A 12552-nucleotide genomic window follows, 5' to 3' on the forward strand; every position below is an offset into this window, starting at 1 on the left:
ATTAACTTTGTATGTCCGGCAGTTTTGATAAATCGGCAACACGCCGGTCCCGGATATCACAAAGTTTCCTGTACAGTGAAAAAAGCAATTAGGTAACATTAACAGATGGATATAGTTCAAATCTAAAGAGGCTGTATTGTTGTATAAAGCATTGGTCAGACCCTATCTGGAGTACTGTGTGCAGGTTTTGCCACCTAATCACAGGAATGATAAATGTCTTTGAGAAAATAGTTATAAGAAAAAGGTAAAAAAAAGTTGCAATTGTTTTCTTTGGAAAAGAGATTTTAAGTTAATGCAATTTTCCAAATTATGAGCGAAAATGACAAAATTGACCCAGGCAAATTATGAAAGCACTAAGTTTACATTTGTAAAGAAAGAATGAATCTGATAATATAAAAATACTGCTGTAAACTTTAACGAGCAGGCTGATGGGAGGTGGGGGAAGAAGGATTAACTAGTCCTGAGATAAGTGGAAATTTGGACATTATTTTGTGGAAGAATGTTAGGAAAACTATTCCTGTATTTATGCTACATTAGGTAGTGTTGGCCCATTAAATGGACCTGGAAGAGCTAGGCACCCAGTACTGTTGAAATGGGATACCAATAATTGGGGATTTGGGGATGCAAAACCAAACACTGAACCCACAGAATTATCCCGAGTGATAATACAGTGCTTTAGCATTGATTCTCACCTTGTGAGATGGCTCCACAAATTGTAAAGTAAAGAAAGCGTAGACACTAGTGGTGGCCATGTCATGCTTCTGAGAAAGACAGGACAGACACCAGCAATGGACACCAAGTACAGGGAAAGCCCTCTGACACTTAGTGCTGTGCAAAGAACCAAATAACATCTTGTTTTCCCATAAAAAGCACAAAATGAAGAGAAGACTATTCGCTGAACTGGGAAACAGCAAAGATGTGGACAGAGCCAGCAGCTGGGAAAAACTCCAATAATTCAGGAGGCAAATTAACTTTATACATCAGAGGGAGAAAGGGACACCAAAATTCTGATGCTTAAAATGTCTTAAAGGAGCATCCCTTCCACAATTCTCCCTGTGACCTAGCGTTACTCTCAGGTGGAAAATCAGAATGAAGGAGAATCTTCAATGCTTTGCTTTAATTCAGTATACTGAGAGCAGAACAATCTTTGTCTTTACCATCAGGCATGTGCTGGTTTGTGTGCTGGCCATCTTGCAGGGTCTGGGCACCTTCCCTGCCACCAGAACCTGGAGTCCCTGGAGCTGCTGGAGCAAGGACCTAATAAATAAAATATTTGTCACTCTATTAGACAATGCCAGTGAAGCTTTGTGTACTATAACCATACAGAAATTATTTTTCCAACTTAGATTTCTCCTTCAAAATTAACCTTCTGGGAACACAGAAAAACAAGATGTGGACATCCACATGAACAATGCCAATGCTTTTCCAAGCTAGGTAGACAGGTAGCTTTCTTCTTGGAGGGTGGGGAACTCTGTGCCAGTTTCATGTTAGACAAAGCTGACAGACAGGCATCACGTTAATATTAAGGTGACAGATGGCAGCACTGGAGGAGACCAACAGAGTCAGACTAAGGATGCATAAATTCAAATGTTAATCCAAAATTAAAACTGACAGAAAATTACATTTTGTCATTCAGAACGGCAATATGGACGTGACAGAGTTTTGGGCATTTGATATGGTCTGTAACAAGTTCCTTTAATTGTCACTGTATATAGATAGACTGAGGCAGAACTAGCTTTATATGGAAATATAAATTAAAACACTGTGCTCTGTATAAGTTTAAAAGCTGAAGTTGGGGAGGTCTAAAATGGCCACCCTGCTCAATGTGCCTGGCTCTCAGAAGGCAGCCTTTGTCTTTCAGACCGTGTTAATGTTAACTGAGCGAAGGTGTTGACTGGCAGTAAGAAAAGCACCCAGCTATGGATCATTCAAACTGGAAATGGCACCATAAACTATTAATATGCATTCCTGGCAGATCAAAGGTTAATTGGACATTTAAGCCTTTGGTCTGAAAGACTGAGAAAGATTAAACCATAAAAAGCATGTTACAGACTGTTGGTTAAGAGAGTCTCTGCATTGACTGTTACTGGAGAAGATTATAGATTTAAAGGCCCTGGTAGTTTACTGTTGTCACTGTACATAGGTTTGTGCTTATACGTTTGACCATTTAACATGTCTTTAAATATATCTAGTTATTTAATTTGGATTCTGAACCCAGCTCCAGAGTGGCTTGGAGAGACAAGTGCAATGGGATCTAGCAATCTAGGTTTGGGAGATTCCTAAATAGTAATAGACCTTTGAAGGTGGCAGGACAAGTTGAAAAGGCTGTTAAAAAAGCATACAGGGTCCTTGGCTTTATAAAGAGAGGCATAGAGTAGAAAAAGCAAGGAAGTTATACTAAACCTTTATAAAACACTAGTTAGGCCTCAGCTGGAATATTGTGTCCAATCTGGGCACCACACTTTAAGAAGGATGTCAATGCCTTGGAGAGGGTGCAGAGATTTGCTAGAATGGTACCAGGGATGAGGGGGATTCAATTTTTCGAAGAGACAAGAGAAGCTGGGATTGTTCTCCTTAGAGCAGAGAAGGTTAAGCGGAGATTTTATATAAGTGTTCAAAATTATGAAGGGTTTTGATAGAGTAGTTAAGGAGGAACGTTTCCACTGGCAGGAGGGTCAATAACCAGAGGACACAGATTTAAAACAATTGACAAAAAATCCAGGGGGTGCAGGGAGGCGGGAGGAGAAATTATTTTACGCAGCAAGTTATGATCTGGAATGCACTACTTGAAAGGGTGATGGAAGCAGATTCGATAGTGACTTTCAAAAGGGAATTGGATATATACTTGAAAAGGAAAAATTTGTAGGGCTATGAGGAAAGAGCAGAGGAGTGGGACTAATTAGATAACTTTTTCAAAGAGCCAGCACAGGCAGGATGGGCCAAATAGCCTTCTATGCTGTAAGATTCATTGATTCGATCACTTGTAGGGAAGAAAACCACAGGGTAAGTTTGAAGTTGTGATGCTCTGTTAGTCATCAATTCCAGTAGCTAAAAATATGGAAAAGTAGTTCTATTCATTATCTGGGGCACATTATCTAGATATTATCTACTCATTGGGACTCTACTCATTGGAGTTCAGAAGAATGAGAGGCGATCTTATCGAAACATAAAAGATTGTGAGGGGGCTTGATCGGGTGGATGCAGTGAGGATGTTTCCACTGATGGGTGAGACTAGAACTAGGGGGCATAATCTTAGAATAAGGGGCTGCCCTTTCAAAACTGAGATGAGGAGAAACTTCTTCACTCAGAGGGTAGTAAATCTATGGAATTTGCTACCCCAGAGAGCTGTGGAAGCTGCAACATTAAATAAATTTAAAACGGAGATAGACAGTTTCCTAGCAGATAAGGGAATTAGGGGTTACGGGGAGAGGGCAGGGAAGTGGACTTGAGTCTAGATTCGGATCAGCCATGATCCTATTGAATGGCGGAGCAGGCCCGAGGGGCCGTATGGCCTACTCCTGCTCCTACGTCTTATGTTCTTATATCAAGACTAGTGAACACACTCTCTAAAACATAGTGAATTGGGACTCACTAACGACGGTGATCTAAAATTTAAAAGCCAGAAAGAAATCTTGACATGTAACAGGAGGGTGGGCTAATCTTTTGACAGGAGCACTATTTACCAAATGTTTTCCAGTTAATACTATAGAGCTAATTAATGGATGTTTTTCAACTGTAGGATGTCTAAGGACCATATTCAGTGAGGCCAGTAATCATCAGCAATGACATCCTTGCTTCTACCCTTCAGGTTTCTGAGAAAGGAAGAACGCTCATATAGAAACATCCATTTCCAAAAGGCATGCCAAGCCTCCGCACCGACATCAGCTCAGCCCTTGAGCAGAAACATCAGAGTTTGTGATTATCTAGTAATACAAATAGATCCATCAAAAGGTAACCTCAATACCTGGAGATACCTATCATTCACTTGTATGGCCTCCTCAACAAACACCGAGTGAATGCTTCTCTGTTCAGATAGGCTTCTTAATTCTGGACAACTGGACCTGTATTAGATAAAGGCTTCTTTACAGAAGGCCTAAAACAATATGGAACCTCTCAATTTTGCCACAGGAACTTGTGGAAAATACAGATGACCTTGATGTTTCCATCCTGTCACTGAGTCAACGTGAAATACCTCGGCCTGTATTCTAGATTAAACATTGTTCTTGCACTGCCTGTGATGTTCTATACTGATCTGGAACACTTTCATGGACTAGTGTAGAGGACTGAGTGATTCCATTCTTTTCTTATAAGAGTCCAGTATTTCAAGTGTTCACAATAAGCACTTTTTTCAGAATATGGACCATGCAGTTCAGAAAGTTGTGCAATATTGGGAATAAACATGGATATTAATCTGGGTTTTTGGAAAGGACATGCAGCAGTATGTAAGGCTCTAATCTGATCATTAGCATCAACATACATCAATGATCTGTCAACTGTTAAGACTATAAAATCACTAGAAATGAACAAACGGTGTTGAAATTCTTGCTGGTCTGCAGCAATAAACCAAACATTTGCCAATAATGAGAGGAAAAGAATTGAGCTGCAATTCTAAATCATGGATTTGAAAATACAATGCCATGTAGGTCTCACAGCTCCAAGTTTAAGGATGTAAACTCTTAATGGGGCAGTGCCCCATGATTCCCCCACTTTGTTGACAAACTATTTTTATGGGGAGGCTGAACAGATAAAGAAGCCATTGTGGCGACACGCCACCACTGGACATAATCCGCTCACGGCGGCACAGACAGTCTAAGCAGAAGCCCCCAGCCGGGGGCCCTTCCTCCAGCAACTTGTTTCCCGCAGGGACAGGCTGCCGGGAGCACTTCCTGTCTGGGAAGTGTTTAAGTGGATGCGCGGGCTTTTCTAGTTCCTGTTTTGACATGTGGATGGAATAAAGCAGTTGTGTTTTCAATAGCTCTGGTCTCGACTCCCACGTTTGCCGCGGTATCTCAACACTGGTGACCCCGACGCTCAGGACGAATCCTAAGCTAGCATGGCGGATACAAACGCAGTCACGGTTAAATTACCAGACTTTTGGGAGAACCTCGCCGAAGCCTGGTTCGTTCAAGCGGAGTCCAGATTCCGGCTGAAAGGCATTACAGTCGACGCCACGAAGTACGACTACCTTGTCGCCTCGCTCACCTACGCTACAGTCCCCAAGGTTTGGGCAGCGCTGCAGAATCCACCAACGGATGGCAAGTACGAACATCTGAAGGCTGCGCTACTTAAAAAATTTCAAACGTCCTCTTACCAGCGCCACTGCCAACTCCTGGACCTCCCCGGCCTTGGTGACGCTTCACCATCAGACCTGCTTTCCCACATGCCGTCCCTCTCAGACGACAAAAATCCCGGCGCCCTTTTTCGCACGCTTTTCATTCGGCAGCTCCCTGCCAGCATCCGCCCGCTCATTGTGGAGTCTGACTCCACGGACCTGAATGATATAGCCGAAAAGGCCGACCGGCTGCTCTCTGCACAGGCCGCTCGCGACGTCGCGCCCGACCTCACGGCAACGACCACGCGGTCTTCCCGGGCCGCTAGGCCCGACCGCCCGACCACTCCGGGTCACTGCTACTACCACACCCGTTTTGGCGCTAGGGCTCAACGCTGCACACCACCGTGTACCTTCAAACCCCCCCCCACACCGGCCCCCGCGATGGCCGCGGGGCAGAAGGAGCCCCTACTGTACGTCACTGACGACAGAACCAACCGCCGATTTCTGTGCAACACAGGGGCCCAGCACAGCATCACCCCCGCCTCCGTCCTCGAGATCCAACGCGGCACACGGGGTATCACACTGGCTGCAGCCAACGGCTCTGACATCCGCACATATGGCACCCGCATGGTCACGCTCGACCTCGCGGGCCGCCGCTACCGCTGGGAGTTCCTCACAGCCAAGGTCCTCTGCCCACTCATCGGCGCCGACTTCCTACGCGCCCACGGCCTCCTTGTCGACATTCCGAGGCACCGCCTCGTCGACATCAACACTATGGCCCCCATCCCCGGCGCCTTTACCCCGGCCCGTTCGGCCGGCCTGACGACCTACTGCCTCGCCAGAGCCACGGACGACTACTCGGCACTCCTAGCTGAGTTTCCCGCCCTCACTAACCCGACCTTTTCGGCCAAAGTCGCCAAGCACGGTGTGGAACACTATATCCCCACCACCGGCCCCCCAGTTTCTGCCCACGCCCGCAGACTCAACCCGGCCAAGCTGGAAATCGCGCGGGCCGAGTTCACCAACATGGAACAACTCGGCATCATCCGCCGCTCCAGCAGCCCTTGGGCCTTGCCCCTCCACATCGCCCCCAAGCCCGGCGGAGGCTGGCGCCCTTGTGGGGACTACCGCCGCCTCAACGACGCCACCACCCCCGATCGATACCCGGTGCCACACATCCAGGACTTCTCGGCCCGACTGGCCGGACGAACCGTCTTTTCCAAAGTCGACCTGGTGCGCGGTTACCACCAAGTCCCCGTACACCCCGCGGACATCCCCAAAACGGCCGTCATCACCCCATTCGGCCTGTTCGAGTTCCTGAGGATGCCCTTCGGCCTCAAGAATGCAGCACAGGCTTTCCAGCGCCTTATGGACTCAGTCCTCCGGGACCTGAACTTCCTATTCGTCTATCTAGACGACATTCTCGTGGCCAGCTCCTCCAAACAGGAACACCTCGAACACCTTCGCATCCTGTTCGGGCACCTAGCCCAACACGGGCTCATCCTCAGCCCGGCGAAGTGCCAATTCGGCCTAACCGAGATCGATTTTCTCGGTCACCACATCACCCCTGCTGGGGCCGTCCCCCTGCCCAACAAGGTGCAGGCCGTCCAGCAATTCCCCCGCCCCACAACCATCAAGGGCCTCCAGGAGTTCCTCGGGATGGTGAACTTCTACAACAGGTTCATCCCCAGAGCCGCAGCCCTCATGAAGCCCCTATACGACTCCCTCCAAGGAAAATCCGGCAAGATGGACGTAGCCTGGACCACTGACACGGCAGCCGCCTTCGACGCCACCAAAAACGCGCTCGCCGACGCCACTCTGCTCGCGCACCCGAGGGCCGATGCTCGGGTCGCGCTCACCACCGACGCCTCCGACCACGCGGTCGGGGCCGTGTTCGAGCAGTGGGTCAATGGCACGTGGCAGCCACTTGCTTTCTACAGCCGCCAACTGCGCCCCCCGGAGGTCAAATACTCCACTTTCGACCGCGAGCTTCTCGCACTCCACCTGTCGGTCCACCATTTCAGGTTCCTCCTGGAAGGCCGCCCCTTCACCGCGTATGTGGACCACAAGCCACTCACATACGCGATGGCCAAGCACACCGAACCCTGGTCCGCTAGGCAGCAACGCCAGCTCGCGGCCGTCTCCGAGTTTACTACGGACATTCAGCACGTCTCCGGTAGAGACAACGTGGTCGCCGACTGCCTTTCCCGTCCCGCCGTCTGTGCGAATTACCTCGCGGTCGACTACGCACAACTAGCAGCGGCCCAGCTCACGGACCCAGACCTCCTCTCGGCGGCTACCAGCCTGCCAGGGCTACGCCTAGCCAAGGTCGCGCACGGGCCCGAAGCCACGGCAGTCACGTGCGACGTCTCACTCGGCCAACCCAGGCCGGTCGTCCCCGAGACCTGGCGCCGCCGCGTCTTCGACGCGCTCCACGGGCTCTCTCACCCGGGTTCCCGCGCATCCGTCAAACTCCTCTCCAAGCGCTTCGTCTGGCGCAGCCTCAGCAGAGATGTTCGGACTTGGGCCACCTCCTGCCTCGCCTGCCAATGGGCTAAGGTACAGCTGCACACCAAAGCACCCCTGGGAGACTTCGAGGTACCCAGCCGCCGCTTCGACCACGTACACGTCGACATAGTCGGTCCCCTGCCGCCATCGCAAGGCCAAACTTATCTCCTCACGATGGTCGACCGCTACACACGCTGGCCTGAGGCAGTGCCGCTGACCTCCACCACCACAGCCGACATCGCCAGGGCGTTCGTTAACACCTGGGTTGCGAGGTTTGGCGTACCGGCCGACATAACCTCCGACAGAGGCGCCCAGTTCACCTCCGAACTCTGGACGGCCACAGCACGCAACCTCGGGGTGACGCTCCACCGCACCACGGCGTACCACCCGCAGGCCAACGGACTTTGTGAACGCTTCCACAGGTCACTCAAGGCCTCACTCCGCGCCGGCCTGCAGGACAGTACCTGGACTGACCGCCTACCGTGGGTGCTACTCGGCCTACGCACCGCGGTCAAGGAAGACCTCCAGTCCTCGGCAGCGGAGTTAGTCTACGGACAACCGCTGCGCGTCCCAGGCGAATTCCTTCCGGAGCCTACCAAGCCTTGGTCGGCCGAACAGCAGCGGCTCGACTCTTTCTCTTCCGCTCAGCAGTTCGCCCCACTTCCGGTCAACCGACACGGCGAACTCGCACCTCACGTCCCGCCAAATTTACAGCAGGCGCACTTCGTCTTCGTGCGACACGACGCGCACCGCGGGCCCCTGCGACCCCCGTACGACAGACCGTATGAGGTACTACAAACCGGGGACAAGGTCTTCAAGCTGCGACTCGGTGACAGGGTCGACACAGTCTCCATCGACCGGCTCAAACCAGCACACACAGAACCAGGGGAACAGGTCCCCGTGGCCCAGCCTCCAACTAGAGGCCGTCCCCCCGGCAAGCCAGCACAGCCGGTGGCGAACCGCCCGACCCAACCAACCAGACCGGCAACCACTCAGAGCCGCTGCGGCAGAACCATTAGACCACCGTCACGACTCGTCCACTCCTCCTAAGCGGATTCTGGGGGGAGCTCTGTGGCGACACGCCACCACTGGACATAATCCGCTCACGGCGGCACAGACAGTCTAAGCAGAAGCCCCCAGCCGGGGGCCCTTTCCTCCAGCAACTTGTTTCCCGCAGGGACAGGCTGCCGGGAGCACTTCCTGTCTGGGAAGTATTTAAGTGGATGCGCGGGCTTTTCTAGTTCCTGTTTTGACATGTGGATGGAATAAAGCAGTTGTGTTTTCAATAGCTCTGGTCTCGACTCCCACGTTTGCCGCGGTATCTCAACACCATCAAATTATGTCAGATCCCCAATATCTATCTATATACAAGCAGTAAGAAGTGAAAATCAGAGCAGTCAGCATTTACACAATGCTCAATCTGATCGACCATGAAACCACCACAGAATCTGTTTTGGATTAAACTCGGAACTTGTATTTCAGGAATCAGCTTAGAACCGTAATGACCAATGTTCCCTCTAATGTTATTTGTACTGATCGGGCCACAAACTCCTTTGAGCACGACCTTTTTGTCAGTGAGCAAATTTTATAACAATAACTAGTTACAACAACAACTTTTACAACCACTTAAAAGCATATACGGAAGGAAGGCTTGCATTTCTATCGCGCCTTTACAGCCAGTGAAGTACTTTTGAAGTGGAGTCACTGTTGTAATGTGGGAAACGGGGCAGCCAATTTGTGCACAGCAAGGTCCAGATAATCTGTTTTTGTTATGTTGGTTGAGGGATAACTCCCCTGCTGTGTTTCGAAATAGTGTCATGGGATCTTTTACGTCCACCTGAGAGAGCAGACAGGGCCTCGGTTTAACGTCTCATCCGAAAGACAGCACCTCCGACAGTGCAGCACTCCCTCAGCACTGCACTGGAGTGTCAGCCTAGCTTTATGTGCTCAAGTCCCTGGAGTGGGACTTGAATCCATAACCTTCTAGACTCAAAGGCGAGTATGCGACCAACTGAGCCACAGCTGACACTGAATCAAATAGCTTTACACAAACATGCAACCATGCTATTGAGGGGAGGATTTGTAGGAGTTACATATTACTTTTTATTGACTTTTAAAAAATCATTAAGACGTTTGGGAAGAGAACCAAAAAAGGGGAAAAACACAAACCATTAAATTTTGTCTGTCGTTCTATAGTCCGAACAAGTCCCAGGAATAATGTAAATATAGATTTTCTCTTAAACATTTAGTGGAGTGTTAATAGAAATAAGAGTTATGTAATGATGTATAAAAATTGCAAGAAGCTACTTTAGAAGAAACCACTATTTGTTTATTGAGAAAGACACAGAAAATACTTCGATTAAACAATTTCGATTTGAGAGTACAATGAAGTTTCTTTCCCGCTATTTAATTGCGAAGTACCTAAAATAATTCAACACTTTTCAAGTTAAGAACAGGGATTAATATGTGGGGAATGTTTCAGAGAAAAACATTAGAAGCGAAATTCGTAAATTAACATCTTTACGTCACCATATTAGTTTCCAAGTCAATCTGATTGGAAGAAAGATGAATGTTTATTTCTGTTAAATCATAGCTTTTCCTGCTTTTTGTTTTTAATTCGGTGACGCAAATTGTGTATGTGTTTTTCTGCACTTGTGAATAAGTGCTGCATGTCTGACATGTTACATGGGGAGTGCGCTGGTTCAAGAAGGCAACGTTTATTAATGGAAGTGATTGAAGTTGAAAATACGGATACCTGTTTTTGTTCAATTCTTTTTAATACTGTGAACTAAAGAACTGCAGCACTTTATATTTGTTGGTTGTCTGGTTGCATTGTGATTAATATTCTAATCACTTACGTGGACGTACAGCACGTCAGCACCATAGGAAAGCCGCTGCTCCTGCTGCTTGTGCAGCCACTGCTATAGTGACATGAGGGATGGGCTAATACGTTGAAAACTTTAAAATTAATACAAATTGCACGAATAGATAGGCCTCTTTCAGCTCACCTTGGACTTTTGGATTGTTGATACATAATCATGTAACTGAGTGATGTTTCTGAAGTGTTATTATGCAGTTCTTTTATATCCCAGTCATTTCTGACAAGTATTTTTTTTAAATAGAGTTTGTACATGACGAACTAAAAGCTTTTAATTAATTCTACCATAAACAAACTTGCAGAATGGGCATGTAAATGACAAAGGAATTTCAATAATAGATAAGTGTGAGGTGGTGCATTTTGGTAGGAGAAGTAAGGAGGCTACCTAATCCTTGGAAAATAAGAGTCTAAATGGGGTAGAGGTAGAAAGGGATCTAGGGGGTATAGATTCACAAATCATTAAAAGTAGCAACGCAGGTTAAACTTGCATAGAACCTTGTCCGATTGTCTCATGATTTGAGATGGTGGGGTGGCAATATTGCATTACTGCATAGTGTCTGCTGTGGCTCAGTCGGTAGCACACTCGCCTCCGAGTCAGAAGGTTGTGGGTTCAAGTCCCACTACAAGGACTTGAGCACATAAAGTTAGGCTGACACTCCAGTGCAGTGCTGAGGGAGTGCTGCACTGTCAGAGGTGCCGTCTTTCGGGTGAGACGTTAAACTGAGACCCCGTCTGCTCTCTCAGGTGAACGTAAAAGATCCCATGACACTATTTTGAAGAGCAGGGGAGTCCCTGGTGTCCTGGCCGATATTTATCCCTCACTCAACATATAATAAAAACAGATTATCTGGTCATTATCACACTGCTGTTTGTGGGAGCTTGCTGTGCGCAAATTGGCTGCTGCGTTTCTCACATTACAATCGAGACTCCACTTCAAAAGTACTTCATTGGCTGTAAAGCGCTTTGTGACGTCCGGTGGTCGTGAAAGGCGCTATATAAATGCAAGTCTTTCTTTCTTTCTACTCACTTCAGTCGATCGTTCAAGATCAAATATTGAGAATTTTAATTTCAATTTTAAAACTTTTGAAGCAATTCAGAGCCTCTTTAAAAGCGTTTGGACTTCAAGACCTGGTTGAAACTTGTTTAGATGAGGGGAAAATTGATTTTTGCTTGTTTCTTCCAAAATCATATTTGAAACTTAGGGGAAAAAGTGTTTTTATCACACAATATTTGTGAAAAGTTCATTAAAAATCTTTAAATTCTTTCAAGTCTCATTGTAGCTTTGACAGAAGAAGTTGCTCCAAGTTTCTCTTTCCCTCTTCAACACTGTTGTTAAACATACAATAAAATAAACTCTAATTCCAAACGGAGCTCAAATAAGAAAGTGAATAAAGTGGTTAAACTTCCTAAGAAGGCGGTGAGGTTATTTATCCCCAGCCTTGGTGATGAGTTGGGATCAGTTTTGGAGAAGTTGTTTCCTCTTTTTCTGCTGCCGTTCCCTCCGTCTCTCACAGACTCTGAGGTACAAACGGGGGCACAAACTTTTCCCCCTCTCATAACATCATTTAAATAATCCTGATAAACTCTTTCAAAAAGGGGACAACACTTGGCAAAAATTAACTGGAATTTACCAGTCTCCCTGTCCTTGTCTCCCTCTGTCCCTGGCTCTCTCTCTCTCTCCGTCTCCCTCTCCCCATCTCCCTCTGTCCCTGTATCCTAGTCTCTCTCCCCCTCTGCCCCTGTCCCAGTCTTGTTCTCCCTCTGCCCGTCTCTCTCCCCCTCTGGTCCCTTCACATCGACGTCGTAACCAAGAAGGCATGACAATGCCTGTTCTTCCTCAGGAGACTGAAGAAATTTGGAATGGCCTCCCAGATTCTCACCAACTTCGACCGGT

The 12552-nt window shown here is 47.9% G+C and overlaps 1 protein-coding gene across 3 annotated transcripts in view; it reads right to left on the reverse strand.

Moving 5' to 3' along the window:
• creb3l2 (cAMP responsive element binding protein 3-like 2) overlaps positions 1-12552 on the reverse strand; it is a 143005-nt gene that overhangs the window by 35076 nt on the left and 95377 nt on the right. For all 3 annotated transcript variants that reach the window (XM_086008602.1, XM_086008601.1, XM_086008603.1), the window contains one exon: positions 1158-1257. In XM_086008602.1, coding sequence (XP_085864728.1) covers positions 1158-1257 — 100 coding nt within the window. The remainder of the gene's footprint in view (positions 1-1157; positions 1258-12552) is intronic.

The sequence above is a fragment of the Somniosus microcephalus genome, chromosome 16 (genome assembly GCF_052327205.1).
Source record: "Somniosus microcephalus isolate GS21.2 chromosome 16, FLI_Smic_1.0, whole genome shotgun sequence".
Taxonomy (NCBI): domain Eukaryota; kingdom Metazoa; phylum Chordata; class Chondrichthyes; order Squaliformes; family Somniosidae; genus Somniosus; species Somniosus microcephalus.